Source organism: Corticium candelabrum, chromosome 14 (genome assembly GCF_963422355.1).
Source record: "Corticium candelabrum chromosome 14, ooCorCand1.1, whole genome shotgun sequence".
NCBI lineage: Eukaryota > Metazoa > Porifera > Homoscleromorpha > Homosclerophorida > Plakinidae > Corticium > Corticium candelabrum.
In genome coordinates, this window is record NC_085098.1 from 8,132,731 (window position 1) to 8,152,216 (window position 19,486).

At 40.2% G+C, this 19,486-nt stretch overlaps 1 protein-coding gene and 1 long non-coding RNA gene across 6 annotated transcripts; one reads left to right on the plus strand and one right to left on the minus strand.

Annotated features, from left to right (window-relative positions):
* Nucleotides 1–820: 820 nt before the first annotated feature.
* LOC134189610 (uncharacterized) lies at nt 821–9,065 on the minus strand. Of its 4 annotated transcripts, none has more exons than XM_062657938.1 (17): nt 8,968–9,065; nt 8,795–8,828; nt 8,686–8,726; nt 6,419–6,514; nt 6,058–6,108; nt 5,863–5,936; nt 5,714–5,803; nt 5,594–5,641; nt 3,791–3,857; nt 3,675–3,728; nt 3,492–3,553; nt 2,772–2,841; nt 2,624–2,712; nt 2,482–2,556; nt 1,279–1,338; nt 1,170–1,215; nt 821–1,094 (listed from the first exon to the last, which is right to left on the minus strand). In XM_062657938.1, the coding sequence occupies exons 1-17, from the start codon at nt 9,035–9,037 to the stop codon at nt 1,048–1,050; spliced, it is 1,074 nt and encodes a 357-aa protein (XP_062513922.1). In that variant the 5' UTR covers nt 9,038–9,065; the 3' UTR covers nt 821–1,047. The 4 variants fall into 4 exon arrangements, 3 of the variants coding, with proteins under 3 accessions (XP_062513922.1, XP_062513923.1, XP_062513924.1); XM_062657939.1 differs by having other exon boundaries at nt 8,887–9,024; XR_009971516.1 differs by having other exon boundaries at nt 1,063–1,094; nt 2,428–2,556.
* A 2,867-nt stretch (nt 9,066–11,932) lies between these two features.
* On the plus strand, nt 11,933–15,974 carry LOC134190220 (uncharacterized). Of its 2 annotated transcripts, XR_009971615.1 has the most exons (5): nt 11,933–12,003; nt 12,069–12,166; nt 15,413–15,502; nt 15,569–15,624; nt 15,682–15,974. It is a non-coding gene; the product is annotated as an uncharacterized LOC134190220 (long non-coding RNA). The 2 variants fall into 2 exon arrangements; XR_009971614.1 differs by having other exon boundaries at nt 11,983–12,166.
* The last annotated feature ends 3,512 nt before the right edge of the window (nt 15,975–19,486 follow it).

The following is a 19,486-nucleotide window of genomic DNA, read 5'->3' on the forward strand; positions in this document are numbered from 1 at the left end:
AACTATTATGCAGATCTTTGCAAACGGCGGGCGTAGAAAGTGGCAAAACAAACAACTTTTCCGCAGCAAGCTGCCTGAGTATCTTGCTATCAAAAGAACTACCAGGTACGTCCAGGAGCTCATACGTCTCCTAGTGCTACTAAGAAAGTTTCGTTCAGACAAAAGTTTCTGCATGTCCAGTTCTGAAATCTAGATGTTAAATGATGCCACGCGCTAGTGAAGCGCTACAATAACAAAGTTTATCAGGTGCATTCCAAGAATTAGCTCATAGGAAACCACTTGGGTGTAGGGTTTTCCCTTGAGAGTAGGGTTTTCCCTTGAGAGTAGGGTTTTCCCTTGAGAGTTACCAGATGTACGTACTGTTCTCATCAAATCAATAGTGGCATTGAGTCATATAGAGAATTAATTAAGAAAACGCTCGAAGAATGCTCATATCTTATTGGATGGATTGCCAGGATGTGGATGTGATGACAAACCACATAATCACATTAATTAACATTACAAAACCACACAAACCACATTTTTGTTTGGTTGTAGCTATACAATTAGTTGAAAGTTTCTATAAAATATTGAATACTCATACTATTACATAAAAAGAATCCCAAATACAATACTGTAGATTGGTGTGTTTACTAGCCAATGTTCATCCAATGTTACTGCAAATTTCTAGTTAGGTATTAATTTAATGTCAAACATAATAATCTTGGAAAGGGTCCCAACAGTGATATTAATGACTTCTTTACTTCTGGAATCACTGACCTAGAAACTAGTGAAAGTTTGGCAACCAACCGTTTCTCTCTGTGGCCAAAAGGCGACCAGATTCAAACACATTTTTTGACCCCTGATAATACGTCTATACCCCAAAACATGAAACCAAAGTGTACAAATATTATACTGACAACGATCTAGGCTTGCTAGCGGTATAACAATTAACTACTGGAAGTTCTGGTAAGAATTGACTAACATTTCATAAATCCAGTTGCTAAAGTCCACATGAAGGCACAGACAACATATCACGCAAATGACAACAGAAGAAATAACTCAAATCTAGAACAGAGCATCTCTGTATGGCACAGGAACAGCATCCAACAAACCTACATCAAGAAACAATTAACTTCACAACCCTACATAATGCAAATTTTACTAGCAATACAGTAAGTATATGCTACCTCGATCAGCTAAAGCTTTCCTGTTAAAGAGCCTTGCAGCATATCGCTATACAATAATACGTTAGCAGCTTCACAAAACTGTGACCTCCACACTTCTACTACATATTACCTGTCCCGTATCACAAAGACATGTTACAATGACACTACCAGGATCCATCTCTTCTGAAATCTAAGAAACATGTCCAGTATTTATTATGGTACAGCAGCAGCAGTCTATCTAATAATATTATTTAGCTCATACGTATAACTAGCTACTGTACATTATATAAACCGTAAAAGCTCAAATAGCTCCCGAAATCAAACAAGCTCAGCCATGTCTCTACCATTTCACACCTTTAAATTTAGAGTCACAACTGTGGCGGGGCGCTTGACAAATGAGCCTCTACAAACTTCAGCACTTGTAGCATTGATCTGTGTTTAATTCCGTTACACTTTCAACAACAAGTTTTACAACAATTTTAAATTTGTTGGAACTCTTCTGAGACCAAAGTGTTAAATGCAAACATCGATGCATGAGAAGTTTTCTACATCTTCCTTAGTGTCCTTGCTACAAAAGCATTAAATGTATTACTTTCACCCATTTACCTCGATCTATCAACTTCTCTACATGTATATAGTAAGACCCTATCCCATGCTCTAGTGATTGAGTTCTGCCCAACCACTGCAGGTGACAGCTTATTGAGCAAAACACAGTATTCATATTTAGGCCACACTTATATTTCAATGTCCAACAACATTTGCCTTTGTGGCAAGGTTTGCATAATACACACTTACTGCAAGTAGGTACCCATGACAGCACTGGTCTTAACAACATCTACTCCAGTGTCTGTTCCTTGTTGTGCTTGTCTCTTTCAGCCTCATTTGTCTTAGTGGTCTTTTAAAGACTTTCTGTATGCCCGAAAGCAATGCAGTAAAAAAACTGCGCATGCTCAAAATGCCACATCATCATATTTTACTTATATTTCAGTCAGTTAGTCTAGTTTTCATATCAAAAGATCCAAGCATCAAGAAATTTAATTAATCTGGCTTTCAAACACACACACACACACACACACACACACACACACACACACACAATACGATAATAGTCCTTAATTAATGGTATATCTGTCCACTAAATCGGTCACAGCTTGTCATTACATCCATGTCTTCGATGAAGACATAATATACACATAATATATCGGTACATGTATATTCCTACACACTATGTTAAATACTGTATGTATCTAAAATGACATGTACATTTACAAGTAGTTACCTCCATAATTGTTGTATTCCTGTTTATTCAAAACTTCTAACACAATCTAACTACCTTCACTGCAGCAGCTACATTGAGACCTGAACTGGCACCAACACAAAAACCTTCTTCATGCAGTAGCCGAAATGTCTAACATTTGATGAAACATATCAAACTGCATGTTAATCAGATATAGTAAGTCAGGTCATGTACTCACCATTTCGACAGACTCCTTATCTGATACAAACACCGCATCATCCAAAGAAGTGCCCCTAAGATTATCAGTTACTCGACCTTGTCCAATGCCTATGTTTACACACAGTTTCTCTATTATCAACATACCAATTACACCGCAAACCATAAACCTTCAGTAATTGATGTTCCACTGCGATCACCCAAATTGCCAGTTTTGAACCAGTTATACAAAACACTGCCCTAAACATTTTAAAGCATGAATGTTAAAAACACCTGCAAACACTACTTGCAGTGTCATCACAACTAATAGATTGATAACCAAGAGTTGTCACTGTATGCAAATCCAGTAATTCAATTTATCAGAGTCTCACATTTATTATCTGCCAATGCAACTGAGTCACTCACTTCTATGATTCAACTATACCGCATGTAACAAACAGGTGATGTAATGCTAAATTGTCTCATACACCAACTTTATGGTTGACATTTTAGTACAGTACTAGCTTGATAAGCCCAGTTTCTCCAGCAAAATTGATATTAGTAGGCTTACGCTATGGGAGCTGTAATGGTGTTCACAGCCCATTATCATTATGGTTCACTATTTCACTTATAGCCAGCCATCAGTAACTCAAGACTTGAAGTTAACCACCAGTATTTCACATGCATGGTCTCGAACTTCGGGGACGTTGATTTGCTGACAAGCAAATTATATAGTTATACCAAATCAACCGTCCTGTGCATGCGTTAGAGATTGGATAAATGCTAACCTACTTTGGGCCTAAAGCAATTCTAGTTAACTTTATGCTATCAACCTTTCTAATTGTGTTAGAAAGACACAGTGTACATTCTATTTCATATCTAATGTTTATTGCTGAAAATAGTTCACATACTGGGGGATCAGCAAGAACTGCCTTGATCTTTCTGTTTTGAGACTTCAAGAAACTAGCAACACCTGCAATGCAATAAATTCTAAACAGAACCAGTATATAAACAAAGATAGGAAAATCAATCAGATTGAATTCAATCAAGTAATAGCTAGATAGAACAACAGTGTCAAAATCTTGTACACATACCTGCCAACGTACCACCAGTACCCGTACCAAACACAACTGCATCTACTTTGCCATCTTATATAACAAAACAATTTTATAGCTTACACACTGTAACGCTAAAAGCAAACAAAACACACTGGTTTGTCTCCATATTTCAGGACCGGTAGTTTCAAAATGAGCTTGTCTGTTTGCAGTGTTATCAAACTAAACAAAGCCTTAATTATCATTAAATCTCACTAAAACAAGAACCAAACAACACACAAAGTCATAGAATCTGACCATGACCCAATGTAAATATGAATTCTGTAACAGCATGCGTAAGAATTAACAAAAAGAGGCAAGTCCATAAAAGTGCCAAACAAATCCCCAGTACGTACCTTATCTGTCAAAATACAAGCAAAGAAATTCAATTAAATATATCGGAGTTGGAGAAGCTATTTGTATAGTAAGAAATAACAAAACTTTGTATTAAAGCAGAGAGCTAAAGAAAACGTCTACAATTCATCTGCTTAATATCCTTCAGTTATCAATTACTTGTCAATTACTCTACTATCAGCAGACCAGCACACTGTCACATTCTTTTAGACTCTTGTTGTCAATAAGAGTTTCTGCATGCTCTTACTAAACAGGGTCTTTTATTGCAAAAAAACTCCCAGCAATTGCATCAAAGCCTCCGAATTTGACTTTTGGTAGAGCTTGTAGTTAGACTAATACGTTGTCTCAAAATCATGTCCATAGATTTATAAAACTTCATTAATTAATTACACAATGACTTGTAAATAATTTTGTAGCACTGTAACCAATTTTCATGTGTTAAGTAGTACCGAAACATCTCAAGTGTAAAATATCAGTAGAAGTACAGACAGGAAAGCAGTTGGTCCTTCAAAGTTACATGATTATCACTCACTAGAAAATGTAATAAGACCCAAACTCCTTTTGTACAAGTACCCATTTTTCATCTCCGTCTACTACACACTCTTTACAGTCAGGTGTCATATTGCCAAATGCACATTGCACATTATAAGTACATATACGTATGATATGTCCATAAAACGGATAAAGCACAAAGGGTTTTGACAAATGGAAAAATGTTGATTCTTGTCAACAAAAGTATGTTGCTCTGTTTAGCTTCCAGTTTGTTTATGGCAGGTCCAGTCTAGATCTTGACTAAATAGAAATTTAATTTGATGTATGCACGCGCAATGATATTACGCTTTGTTGTAGAATGACTTAATTGGCATCCTAAAGCTTTGTATCAATAACTCCGGATCTGAAAGTGTTAATTAACAGCGCATGGAGTCAAGCGACTGTTTGTGTTCCACTTGGTATCAGCATCTCTTGTTTAGTGTCCATTTTGGTATCCAACATTTTTGTATGCAGTGCAATGAAAACTGCATGCACGTGCTCAAAATGTCATATGATCATTACCTTTTTTATTTATCGGTCAGTCCAGGTTTCATGTCCAAATATCCAAACATAAAAAATTTAGTTGGTCTGGCCTTACCTGCATGACAATGTTTACAGTAGAAGAGAACAAGAAGCAAAATGCTGTCTAATAACAGGGTAGTTTGGAATGACTCAGTCAGAAGGATTTGTGGTGTGGGAAGGGGATGCCACGTGGACACTATGTTTGTGGCAACTGGCTTACCGCCTATGAGCCACATGCGGTTCTCACATGCAAGTATTTTTAGTCATGAGTAGTGGCCAATCCCTAGCCACCTACATAATATGAGTTTAAGTGTGTTGGCCAAGTATAGTAAGAGCTAGCTTCTGCTGTCACTGAAACTTATCTTGAACTAAATTGACCTGTTAACTTGATGCCACTTATATCAAGCATAGTTTGTAATACAAACTGTTGATTACGTTGACAAAGCCATGCAAGTACATTAATCATCACTACTGAAATACTGTATATGCCACTGTACAAAACAACATCCTACTTGATCTGTCCATACGGCATTCTCTGTTCTTTCAGCAAATCGCTTTGCCTATTAAGGAAACAAGATGATTCAGATGTTACTAAGATAGCTCATGGAATACCTATCTATCTATAGTCTCACTTGATGATTGTAATTTTCTGGATCTTCGTAAGGAACAGCTGGCACAGGCCTGACATCAGCACCAAGAATCTTCAATGTATCAATCTTTTCCTAAAATACGCAACACATATCAATGCATAAACCAGACCATATCAAACCAAACAAACAACCTGTGACTGAGTATTAGGCATATAAATCACACACTTGTAGCCCAAAGCATTGCACATGTGTGCCAATCCAATACCTACATGATTAACATAAAAATGTATCATCTCCATTTGAAAATTAGTAGACTTTGCACCACAGTATGTTCCATATTTACATACAAATTACCAGTGCTCAATGCCGTAAAACAAAACTCTTGCCTGTGTTTCCAGCTGTTCCTTCTACCACTGTGCCACCTGCCCTTATTCTACCTACACAATAGGAACAGCTTCATACACATAATTACCGCATTATCGTTTATTTCTGTGGTCTTAAATTACTGCGATTTGATAAATTGCTGCAAATTAAATTTCCGCATTCCAATCAGGAAGACAGTTTTAGTACACACATGTACATGGAACAGTGACTTGCTGAAACTCCGAGCATAGGCCTAAATATCTGCAAATTTTATTTGTGTGCTCCGTAATTTCTTCGTAGGATTCACAGAAATATCATGATCACAGAAATAGCCTGGTTATACAGTAACAGTAATTGACAATACTCTCTATAAATTACTCACACCTTGCTCCTGAGCATCTTTTATCAGAAATAATGCAGCCCTGTCTTTGACCGACCCACCAGGATTGAGAAATTCTGCCTTCACCAAAATCTCACATCCTGCATTATTTACTTCATCATGCCAACTTCATACACCATATACTCTATATATTCACATAGTCATGCATGCATCTGTAGACATTATACAAAAAATTTTAAAATAGAGAACATTGTTGGGGCAAGCCTCAGTGGAAACAGACACAAAAAACAGTGATTTGTCAAAAGGATTTGCATAGAAGAAACTTGAGTTTATATGTAGTTAAACACAAACTGATTCCAACACCTCTGCAACACAGAACGTAAACCACTTTGTGGTATACATTGATGTGATTGCTCACACTGTAATACTTTAGCAAAGAAAGTTACCTGTAAATTTGGCTGCTTCAAACCAAGCTGCGAGTATTTCATTCACAGCCAGACGTGGACACGCATTTGGTTATTGTGGAGAACATGCACGTATATATAGCACTAACGTAAATTTCTTTGTAAAGAGAAGTGTTCTCACATTCAGTTGCATTTTTGGCCGCAGTTGTCAAACTAAGAGCACAATCCTGTTTGCACATTGTCTTATTAGTCCTGTCAGACTGGCGCGCAGCAACCTGGAGAGTCAAACCCTAGCTATTACACCTGCATTGTGACATCACAAACCATCATGTCTGTAATTGGCTCAAAATCAATGTCATTTCCAGTCGCTCCTACCAACATACACATCTCACACACAGTACAGTATACTTAGGAAGGGTCTCGCCAAGGCTTGCTCCAATAAAATGCAAATGTATAAGTCTATTAATTGGCACCAATGAAAGCTATGACATTTATACCTACAGCGCATGTACATGCACTAAAGCTTGCATAAACGTATGACTAAATAGATATGCACAAATCAAATGTAACTACCATATAAGATGAAATATTGGTGGGGAAATTTATTATGGCAGATTGGTGGATTTTTTAGCGAGCGCCAGTATAAAATCTTCCATCAATTTGGCAACCGGGATATGTTGACATCACCACCCACGTGAATCAAGCATCATGCGATGTGGCGTGGATGAGGTTACAAGATGGTAGCCACTGCTTGCTGTCTGTTGTGCCTACACTGTCAGGTTAAACATGAGAATGAGGCCATGCCGCTATCAATGAAGCATAGGTGAAGTCATGCGGGTTAAATTCAGTAATCGCAAACTCCTCCATGAAGCAGCCACTTATATTATAACTACGTAGTGGGTGGGGAATATCGCATATATCAATTATCCAACAATGATGTCCAACCACTAAAATAAAATCCGCCAATATGCTTTTACCATCAATTTTTAGCAACCCGCCAAAATAAATTCCCACCAATGTTTCATCTTATGGTATTCATCTTCAGACATTAAATGTTATAATCTATAACTAGGGTTTGAGTGGCCAAAAAGAGTCAGGGGCGAATCCAGAAGCTGTCCCATGGTGCACCGGATACCCCAACCACCAAAGAGCAAACTGAAAATTCATCATTAATCTACTTTCAATTCTGGCACCACTGCAAAATGAACAACCTAACACCAGACACTGAGAGCCGTATATAGACTAACACCAGAGCCCGTCTGACTAACATTTAAAACAATTAACTTAAGCCTCGTGGTTCCTCAGCACTCTGCATGCTGTAGCTCTTGAAGTTCACGTGACATTTAGTGGATGTACTTGACAATTTAAGCCCTTTGAAAATCACGCAAAAGTTTGGACACTCCCCAAATTTTTTCTGGATCCGCCCATAAAAGTAGGCTCTTCAAAGACAACCAAATAACTGATACAAGTTTACATTATCTAAGTGGATTAAGTCAATTTGACTCTACCTTGTATAAAAGCCACAATGTTTGAATGCCAGACATGCACAATGACAAAAGCAACACTATACACAAGTCATGCTACAAACCATGCAGCAAGCAGATTGGTGCCTAGCTTGTTTTCTCAACCTAGTAAGAGTGTTTGACAGTGTAACACCTACCGTAGCTATACAACATGCAGGGCGGACCAACCTTGTCATTAATTAATGCAATGTAATTTTTGCACATACACATCTAGTTAAATTCAAAGTCATTAGGCATAAACCCATTAATACAATTATTGTACGTACCACTAAAGCAAAACTGTTAACTAAACACGGCCTCTAGTCTAAAATATATACTTACAAGTTAGTAACTATATTTCCAGACTAATTAATTAAATAAACTGTAACGAATTACAACGCCAACCTGTCTGTCTGCTGACGGTGTCCAACTTTATCAGAGGCGTACTTCGCGAACATAAAACCGAGAAATATTTATTACTAATTATAGCCACAATATTAGAGCTAGGTCCAACTTTCCAACGGTGTTCATAAACCCCGATGTTACACCTGCAGCCAAAACATATAAATCCAACTAAACGCTTGCCAACAAATCAAACTCACGTACATTGATCTAGCACGTACTCAGCAAAGACTCGTACATGTACTAGACAATTAATCCGTCGCCTATACTACAAACAACAGTTACCTAGAACGTTCCCAGCAGTAAAACATCTCACTCTTGTTTTCAACGCATACAAAAAAGTCGCCCTCCTCATACTGTAGGGTAATCCGGGGCAACTCCGTGAACACTTTAGAACATGCCCGTATGTTGCTACGTGAAAGTGTTGTAGTCGCTTGATTTTACTACCGTGTGGAGCAGTAGCCTTCTGCCAATCAGCACGTGGGCAGTCGTCTCTAAAATCTTAATCGTTCTTGAGGTAATTCGGGACTTTCGTCGACACTGTTAATCTTGTGGATGGGGCAACTTCGAATTCGTGAACAGAGTTTTGTTCTGGCAACTACGACTTTACGAATGGTTGTAATCCTTGGCGGATCATATAAAGAATGCGCACCACTCCTCTAAAACGCGCCAAATAGGTGGTGCGAAGCGTGCTCAGCCACGTGTTGATTCTAGTAATATAAAATACCCGTATACTCTCTTTATCAGTCACGATTTAGGGTCTGCCCCACCATTAACGTTGCAGGTGGCACAATAAATGCAGGTTGCTTACATAAACCAACAGAACAGGAATGGCTACGGCTAATTTGCAGAGAGTAGACATCCGTTCTTGCGTACGCTAGTTACCTGCCTTGTTCGCGCGAAAATTATGGCGGCTGCTGATATTTACGCAAACGTGCATGGAGTTTGCTTTAGTCCTGATACACAGCGTGATGTCATCGATTTCATGTAGCTTCGAGGACTTATTTCAAGGCAAGAACAATGCAACAACTGTCATGGTGTGGCCATGGCAATAAAATCGTTTAAAAGATGCAAGGACGGTTATATTTGGAGATGTCCTGAAAAAAACTGCAGAATGCAACGGTAATTTTTAAGTTTGCAAGATGTGGTACCCTAAAACATTATATTACTATAAACAGAAATTCTTCATTATATATATACTATAGTTCAGTTCGACGTGATTCATTTTTTCAACAATCAAATGTTCCTTTGACAACTTGGTTACTTGTAATCTACCACTGGTGTTTTGAGACACCTGTGTCTCAAATGAAGGATGTTTGTAAAGTATCTCTAGTCACTGGCATCCAGATGTACCAGTACCTAGGAGATGTGTGCTTGTGGAAACTCCAACAAAATGTTATTAGACTTGGTGGCATTGGTCCAGTTCAGTCCAACGTTGTTGAAATAGACGAATCCTGTTTTTCCCACAAACCGAAGGTAATTGCATTGAACATTACATTGTTGACTGTTAAGAGTTATCCTGTGAAATTATACAGCATCACAGAGGAAGAGCACCACGTGACCCAGTGTGGGTTTTTGAAATTGTTGATGTAACACAGCAGCCAGCACTGGGTTACATGGAAATAGTTCCAAGAAGAGATGCTGCGAGACTTTTACGGATCGTAGCACAACACGTACTGCCTGGCACAATAGTACATTTTGACGAATGGAGAGCGTACAATCGGATTAACACACTCCCCCTGGTGGCAGCTCACAGGACAGTTAACCACTCTCTAAATTTTGTGGACCCTGGCACTGGAGTACACACTCAACATATTGAATCATATTGGAATCGAGTGAAAACAAAACTGAAAAAAATGAAAGGGTGCCATCGCCATATGCTGCCGTCATATTTGGATCAATTCATGTGGCTGGAGCGTTATGGCGTAACTCACGCGGCAGCCTTTGCCGCCATCACGTTGGATATCAGCCAGTGGTATCCAGTACCCTAGCTGGGTGTCTCTCAACTTCTTCTAGCGTTGCAGTTTAACCTAAATAGTTGTGTTGTAATAGTAAGTTCAACTTGTCTTATAACAGTAGTAGGTAATTACGTAAAAAGCTGACAAACCTTGGTCTATTTTTGCAAATGTGTAGTTGCCCGGATGGGATTAATATTAATTGATATAGGTTGGGTTGCAACTTCGTTGTTGTTGAAATAAGTCCTCGACGCTGCATGAAATCGATGACATCACGCTGTGGATCGGGACTAAAGCAAACTTCATGCACGCTTGCGTAAATATCAGCAGCCGCCATAATTTTCGCGCGAACAAGGCAGTTAGCTAGCGTACGCAAGAACGGATGTCTACTCTCTGCAAATTAGCCGTAGCCACTCCTGTTCTGTTGGTTTATGTAAGCAACCTGCATTTATTGTGCCACCTGCAACGTTAATTGTGGGACAGACCCTAAATCGTGACTGATAATGAGAGTATACGGGTATTTTATATTACTAGAATCAACACGTGGCTGAGCACGCTTCGCACCACCTATTTGGCGCGTTTTAGAGGGGTGGTGCGCATTCTTTATATGATCCTAACTCTCGTCTTTAATTAAAGGAGAGTTGACAACCTTAGCAGTAATTGTCGTCTTGTTTACAGTCTGTAGCAACACGTGTTGGAGTGGCATTTGGTGCTTTTTTTGCTTTCTTCAGTTTTGATGCTGTGACGGTCGTTGCTGCTTTTGATTTTTTTGCAGCTTGCTCTCGCAGGCGAAAGAACACTTCATCGGATGTCAAGGCTTCTCCGTAATGGGTTAATCCTACTTTCTTCCTTCCTACAGCACCCTTGGGCTTTGTTTTCTGGTCATGTGCACCTTGTAAGACCTTGGTGAAGTGTTTCTTGAGGTAAGTCTTTACCATTGGTGTAGTTGGTGTGATCGTAACTGTTCCTCTAAAGGTAATCTCTACATCAGTGTCCAGTGAAGGGTCATTCAGTACTTGCTGGCCGTTGTCGTCTTTGTCATCAGAAAGACTTCAGATGGCGACAACTTTTCATTTGGGATGGCGTATGGAAAGAACGGAGATATTCCAGTTTTTTAAAAGCCACCTATCAAGACTCTAGACCACTCGCAATCCCATAACTGAGCCACGAGAGATGGGAGGATAGCTTTGTCAACTACTGCTGCTGTAGTTTTCCTTCTTAAGTCATCATTTATTGCACGCCATTTCTAGCCTCGTACCAGACCCCCTCGCGCGTCGTGCCCGGTTCCCGTATAACACGAAAACGCTGGAAAGAGTCTGGGATCATACCGCCTACCGTTTATGCTGTTAGATGATTATCTTAGCTCGTATGTCACAAAGCCTCGGGCTACTAACACGATTAGTGTAAGTGCTATTTACATGTGTCACACAGAAAGTCTCTTGGACGTGGACTCGTTTCTCCTGCGATCGCCAATATATCTCTTACGTTGAACAACCTGCAGCATGTTTTCAGAAGGCGTACAAGACACGGTAAGCTGGGAGGTGGGAACCCTTTAGGTAGGCCGTTATGGAATGGTAGAATCTTTTTATTAGTACCAGAGTGGTAGGTCTCAGACATAGCATAGGATACTTGATTCGCACAGCTGTGCGCAGACTCTCCACAAAGCGCGGAATGGCTTCTGAAAGCGCGAATTTTGAACTCGGTCTGAAATCTGTTCTTTCCGACGTATTTGGACACCATAGTTTTCGTGAAGGTCAGCTTGAGGCCTCCAAGGCTATTCTTTCGAACAAGGATATGTTTGTTCGACTGAAGACTTCGGGCGGCAAATCTTTGTGCTACCTACTGCCTGCCCTTCTCTTGAACGGAGTGTGTGTGATCATTAGCCCGCTGATATCATTGATGCATGATCAGGTAGATGTAGTTGCTTGAAGCAGCCAGTTTGCTTTAGTTATTAGCCTTCTGATGATTCAAGGTCGCCAAACTGGTAAAAAAGGGATTGTTTGTCACACGAATTGAGTCCTTGTCAGACGAGAAACTGTTGAAAGACATTTCTTCCAGCAAGTACAAACTAAGTGAGTAGTATTGGACAATCTTTTGGTCAGGCAATGGTGGGTAACAGTGGTTTGTCTAGTTTATACGTCTCCAGAAGCGATCACATCAAGTTTTGGCGAAACGCATTGTCTAGGCAATTGAAGACAGCAATCTCCTTCATTGCTATTGATGAAGTACATCTGATCGAAGAGTGGGGTCTACATTTAGACCTTCTTAAAAAGGAACTAAGTTTTATTCGTTCTTGCCTGCCTACTGTCCCAATTATGGCTCTCTCAGCAACAGCTCCACTTTTCCTTATTACTTCTGTAACCCAACATCTGAATATGCCTATGTTCTAGTATCTGGATCTCTAAATCGTCCAAACTTATATGTTTCTTTGGATTCATCCATCTCTATTTCGTCAGTCTTCCACTTGTTAGCTTCTATGTTGTCCTCTGTAAAGTATTCTAAAGATATTCCAAAAACTCTTATATTTTGCAGATCAAAGGATGTTTTGTATAAAGTGTATATTCATCTTGTGTACAGCTGCAGTAGTATAACCAGGGGTACAGTAGGACAATACCATGCCACAATGACACTTGAGGGGTGCTCCCAACACTATGGAGAATTCAAGTGTGGCAAGCAGCAAGTCATGGTAGCTACTAGTGCGTTTGGCCTTGGTGTGGACATTGATGACATCAGTGAAGTTATTCTATTCGGTTTTCCAGACAGTGGGTCTGAGCTTGTGCAACTTGCTGGACGTGGAGGGAGAGATCCACTAAGGTTGTGCCTTGTTCGGTTTGTGGCACACTCTCAGGACCGTAGGCTGTCAGTGTGCAACAACGAAATTGTGACTCTTGCCTCAAATAAGGTCTGTTTGAGAAGAGTTCTTGTTTACAAGATTTTGCAGTCAGATGAGCCATTACCTGATAGTGATTTGTGCTGTTTCTTCTGCAATGCATCTGACGAGCGACCTCATATTTTTAGCCTGAGGTGGATTGCACCTTACCACTTCCTCCTATTCCATGCAGATCTGCACCGTTGAGATCACGTCGTGTTGTTGCTGGTCAGAAAGCTGCTTTGAGGAAAGCACTACTTGAACTTAGAAGGACGGCAGGTGCCACAAGATACAGAATGAGAGGACTAGATGGGGTCTAATCCATGTTAGTGATTGATAAACTAGTAAAAAATGTAATAAGATTTGATCAGAAAATGATGTTAGGTCACTAGGAGTTGTAAGGGACTTCAGATTAGCAGTTTTAAAGTTAATGAGTTTCACATTCCTTGCACTATAGCCAATATTAGTAGTGATGGTACAAGGAGCACTTCAGCTTGTAGACATGTTTTAGGAGAGATTACAAATCACTAGTAACTCACTTTAAGCTATGTTTCTCAATACAAGTAGTTATGATATTATGTACATGTGTCTATTTCTGACATAGCTGTATGTCATCAAGAGAATCAATTTCTTCATGGTCTTCAGTGGACTGATTGTCCTCAATTCTCAGGTCTGTCTTACTTAGAAACTTTGCAATCCATTGCTTGGATAAGGCAACTTCATATCCTTTTTTCTCTGATGTTGTGAAATGTCTGTTAGATGGCAACTTTCTTTTGAGAATCCGACAAGTGACTTGACTGGCCAATAGAATGGATGTCATCATTTGGATGTCTTTTTCAGCACTTGTACTTGTATGCCTTGTACCTACATGAGGAGCATGAACTTCCTGATAACATAACAGTGCAGCATCATGTAATAGCTGAGATGCTAAGCTTATTACTCTTAAATGATGGAGGGTGATACTACCACAAGAAGATCGTAAAGCTGTTTTTGATGACAAGATTGTGGTGTTCTACTGCCATGTCTATTGCTTTCCCATGACCAGGTATGCCCAGAGAATTAACAGCTCTGTTGTGAGTTACTATGTAAGCAAGCCTCTTGGAAAAGTCAGCCTTCAGATTGGCTAAGAGATTTGCTGCTTCATTGCTGTAGTTGCTTCTCTTTGTTGTGAGGAAGTACAGTAACCACATTCGCCAATGTTGGATAACTCTTGGGCCATCTTCGTACTTGATGGCTTCCCTCAAATCTTCATAAAAGAGGGCCATGCGCAGAAAAGAACGATGGAAATTATACAGGTTATCTGCATCATGGTCATCTTTATCTGTTCCTATAACTAGCACGTCATTGGCGAATCTCTCTGCTGTTTAGTTTAGCCATGAGTTCGTTATAATGGTTGCATCTTGTACAATTAAATCTGAAATAGCAGATATATTGAGAAGGGTGATGAGGGATGCAGTCAGATGTGCTTCTAATGCATGTTCGAGGAACTCATCGGATTGTTGAATTTTTGTTGCAGCAGCGGTGACTCCACTTTGGTTGATCAGTTTGCTGAGATGAGCCAATGAGCCAGGAAAATCATGTGACTCCCAAAATATGAGGAAGATGACTTTTAGGCACTCCCATGCAAAGTGGAAATCACCAGGATTCTCTTTCGCCCATAGGAGGCGTGCTGAAAAATATCTGCTACCCTTCTACGCCGAGCTGCACGAATTGCCCTGCAAGTCGCTTGGTCACCGACAACACATTGTTGAACAGTATTATCTATCGCCAGCATTTTTTGAAATTCTTCAAGAATAGTAACATTATTGTCAGTGTAACTTTTATCTATGTCTATCACTGCAATAGGGTGGATAATAGATTTTGTTGTTGGGTGGTCATGGTTGTCATATTGATGTCTTGCTTTAAGGTGATTGCAGCATTTGAACCTGTGTATGAGTACCTTCTGAACTCTTGTCTGAGCAGATTCGTGAAATGTTTTGTTTGTCATCATCATTCGGTAGAATGTCTTCCACAGCTAAATCTCCTCGAGTGCATTGTGGTAATTCTGTTGTGTTGTAATCAGGTGGGGGAAGTCTGGCTACTTTGACAGCCAAGCGGCTCGTAAAGTTCCATGCCTCTGTATGTCTGGCTTGTCTCTCATGGGTGACACGTTTCTCAATATTTATGTTGTTATAGGCAACGATCCAGTCTTCATGTTGAAGCTCTCTGTTCTGCTCTATTGCCTTTGCAGCGTTTTCCACATACCTAAAAGTTTGACTACATGACAAGCAGACACCCATATGGTTAAGAGTAGTAATGACTTGTTTACTAGTTGCCCTGGCAGCCAGCATCAAACTAACTAGAAGCTGAAAACCTTTGACCTTGTCACTTGTTTTCTTCGCTAGTAAGCAGACTGCTGCCAAGCTGTAGATATCTTTTGGTCCTGTAGTGGTGTCAGTTTGGCCTATCGAGGAACGCAGTGATGTAATTTTGAGAGCGTGTGTAGGTAATTGGCTGTGTAGATTATGTAAACTAAAGTCTGCAGTCAGTGAAGATGCATCTGCTGCATCAACTGGATCTGTTGACATGATTCCTCCAGCTCTCTGTAGCGCATTCAGCTCAGCGTTAATTTCTGTACCTACTTGATGCCACTGGATAGATTGACTCTCAATAATTGATTGTTGCAGTTTAGCCTCCAAGTCTTGTCCGAGCTTCTTTTCACGTTTGAGCTCAGCTTCTAATTGTGTAATTTGTAGTAGATGGTCAGAGGTCGGTGATGTAATATCCTTTGATGACTCTTGTATGCAAGAACGTTCGGCTGGACTTTCCTCATGATCACTCTTTCTCCGGATACCGCAGTAAACGTATGAGCGGCAGCCGTGAACTCTGGCGCGTTTCCAATCTACAGTTGATCCAAAGGCAAGTCGCACTAGCTTGCCAACATCCACAGAAGACAGCGTTGCCTTTCCGGCGGCCAACAAGCTACAGTTGACGCTGTTCATTACCACTTTCGTTAGAACTCTATCTGATGAGCTTCCCGACTCATATTGTTTTTGTAGCCTAGCACAGTCATAAAGCAGCGCTTAGTGCATGCATAGACTCCAGGCTACTGGTGATCGAATCACATTGGACCATACAGCTTCAGATAACGTGAATCGAACTCAGGAGATCGCTCTGTGAATGAATCGGTTTCCATGTCGCAAAGACGAACGAAAAACAAACAATGAATGTATGCAATTCTGGGATATCACAGATAGCGTTATGCTTAATTTGCTTTGATAGAAAGGTGTATTGTTACAGCATAATGAACTAATAGCATGAAAATATTGACGTTGGTAACGCGGGGTGACACTTAGATGACGTGGGATGACACTTAGATGACGTGGGGTGACACTAGATGAAGAAAGTAGGCGGTATGATCCCAGACCCTCTCCAGCGTTTTCGTGTTATACGGGAACCGGGCACCACGCTCGAGAAGGTCTGGTACGAGGCCATCCATTTCGACTTCATGAGTCCAAACAAGCCAACATCATGTGGCTGAGTGATGTGTGTGGTATGGGCTGGCACTGCTATTAGATGGATGTTGTTCTTTCTAGCTTTTTGAATGACTATCAGTCCAAGCTGGGAAGCATGGCCATCCATAGATAGAACTACTGGGCCTGTCTCAATCTCAAAGATGGTATGAAAAGCTTCTCAAACCAGCTACAGAAGTTGTCTCTTTTCATCCATCCTGACTCACTCGCACCATAAAGGGCTCCCTTGGGTCCATTCAAACACCACCTATCTCATATATTTTTGCCTAGAATGAAAGGAGGCAATTTACCACTTGTCTCTGAAAATCAGCTTCAACCACAATTGTACTAATTTTACCTGGATTTAAGGATGTATGGTTGGAGTAGGTGGCTGGCTGCAGAACCACATGCATGAACGGTGTACATATGTTTTCCAGAGCCACCACTGGTGTGGTATACGTCATGAGCTCTACACTGTGAAAGAACGCGTTTTTAAGTCAGGTCAGTAAAAAATCCTGCTTCATCACAGTTCCACAGTCGACTCTGTCTGTCTTCAACTGGAATCTGTAGATTGCTTAACTTCTCTGCCAGGAATTCAAACCACTGCTGTAATTTGGATTTGGTGGCAGCTTGTGCTCTGTGTACGGACAAGTGTTCAGGTTTTCTTTCAGACACAATGGGCCATCCTCGTAAAAATTCTTGCCACCAGTCATACCCAAGAATTCCTTGTCTGAAACCGTTTTGTCTGCCATTGGATAACCGGTAGTCTTTGATGACATGGCTAACAGTGGTTCTGGTCAAACCAAATCCAAGCTCTTGCAAGCTGATGCAAGTAAGTACCACTTCTCTTTTTTTCTCTGCTTAACACTGTTGATTTGCCTCGATACCGTTTTGTAGAGATATTTTTATAATGATCATGGACAGTTGACCAGGGAATTCCATATTTTTTAGCTGCTGCGTTGATACTGATGGCTCCTTTCCTATTCGGAGCTTTTGGAGAGCCGCTGCAAGTTGTTCATCAGGCCACTTGTTCTTTGGGGACTTGTGTTTGTAGTTCCTGACCATGATAATAAAAGCAAACTGAAAGCAATAATTCGAAGACTTGCAATAATGATGTGCATCACAATCGACACGTAAATGAATGTTGATGCAAGCTGGGTGCTACATATATCTTCTCTGTCTGAAGGCGTGACTTGGTGCTCAGCAGGAGTGTACCACCTTGTTGTGTGAACGCAGTCTTCTAGACAGTCATTTAGTGGTGTGTTGTTGAGGTTGTAATGGTCTGTGGTAAGGCATAGGTGTGGCACACTGCAGTACATTGCCTGGGGATGTGGTCGTCAGGAGGGGTGACTCTTTTAAGCTCAGCAGGAGTGTACCATCCTCTTATGTGAACTCAGTTGCCCTAACTGCCATTTAGTGGTTTGTAGCTGAGTTAATAGTAGTAAGTACAAAGGTATTTGTGATTTGTTGTAGACTAGATTGCTTTCAGATGTGGACTTTTGGAGGCGTGACTTATCTGTTCTTAGCAGGAGTGTAAAATCTTGTTATGTGAACTTAGTCTCTCTGACAGCCATAAAGTGGTTTAGAACACTGCGTTATTAGTATATTGTTGTAAATTGCGTTGTCTTGCTAGTCAGCCAACACAAAAAGAGTCTACTACAAGTCTATGTGAAGTTGGTCTCTCTGGCAGCCTTTTATTTGTTTATGTAGCTACTGTTTAGGTAGTCAAACAATTCAATTTGCTAACTGTGAAATTATAGCTTACTGCAATATCGAGAATAAGCAATTACTACATGTACCTACCACGCTCATTCCGCTACTTGCAACAAAAAAGTACGTACGGAAGAACATCCAGGCCCTCGAAGCGATAGCAACAAAATCGCCTCTTAGGCCGCATAGCAACTTACAGTGAAACTCATAATCCTGCGCCAAGTAGTCTACTAATAGGAGAAGAGTTACAAATCCTAAACTGGAAGTGAGACGCTTCACACTGGAACAGGGAGAGGAACAGCTATTGATATTCACGGAGTTACTCCGGATTACCCTACCAACTAGATTGCAGAAACCCGAATAATTACAAGCGGCGGGTTGATATTAGTTTGCCGTTTTCGGCTGCACTGATATTAATGGACACAAATATTATAGCGCGCTTTAAACGCCGCCTTTATATAAATTCCACTCTCAAATGAACGTCTATTTTTTAAAACCTCATCTTTGCATAAATTATTAAGAGACACTCCTTTTGAACAAACAAGCACTTTATTTAGCAGCAACTTTTCACATTAATTTGAGAAAATTTGTTACGTGAATAAGAAAATAAATAATGTGTTAATTCTGTAATTGTTCTGTTTTACAGTTGATTATAGTACAGTAGTCTCTATTTTATGACAACTTTAGGAGCCTGTAAGAACTTGTCATGAAATGAAGGTAGTCTCTGATGAAGAGTAGCATGCCATACAAATTTGTACGTCAGGTGCTTGACCAAACTT

Coding starts and splice junctions, on each gene's coding strand:
- LOC134189610 (XM_062657938.1), bottom strand. CDS start 9,037: ATGAGGAGGGCGACTTTTTTGTATGCGTTGAAAACAAGAGTGAGATGT. Junction 3,858..5,593: donor ATGCCGTATGGACAGATCAA/GTAGGATGTTGT, acceptor GGCTTTGTTTAG/TTTGATAACACTGCAAACAG. Junction 1,216..1,278: donor GTCTTTGTGATACGGGACAG/GTAATATGTAGT, acceptor ATTATTGTATAG/CGATATGCTGCAAGGCTCTT.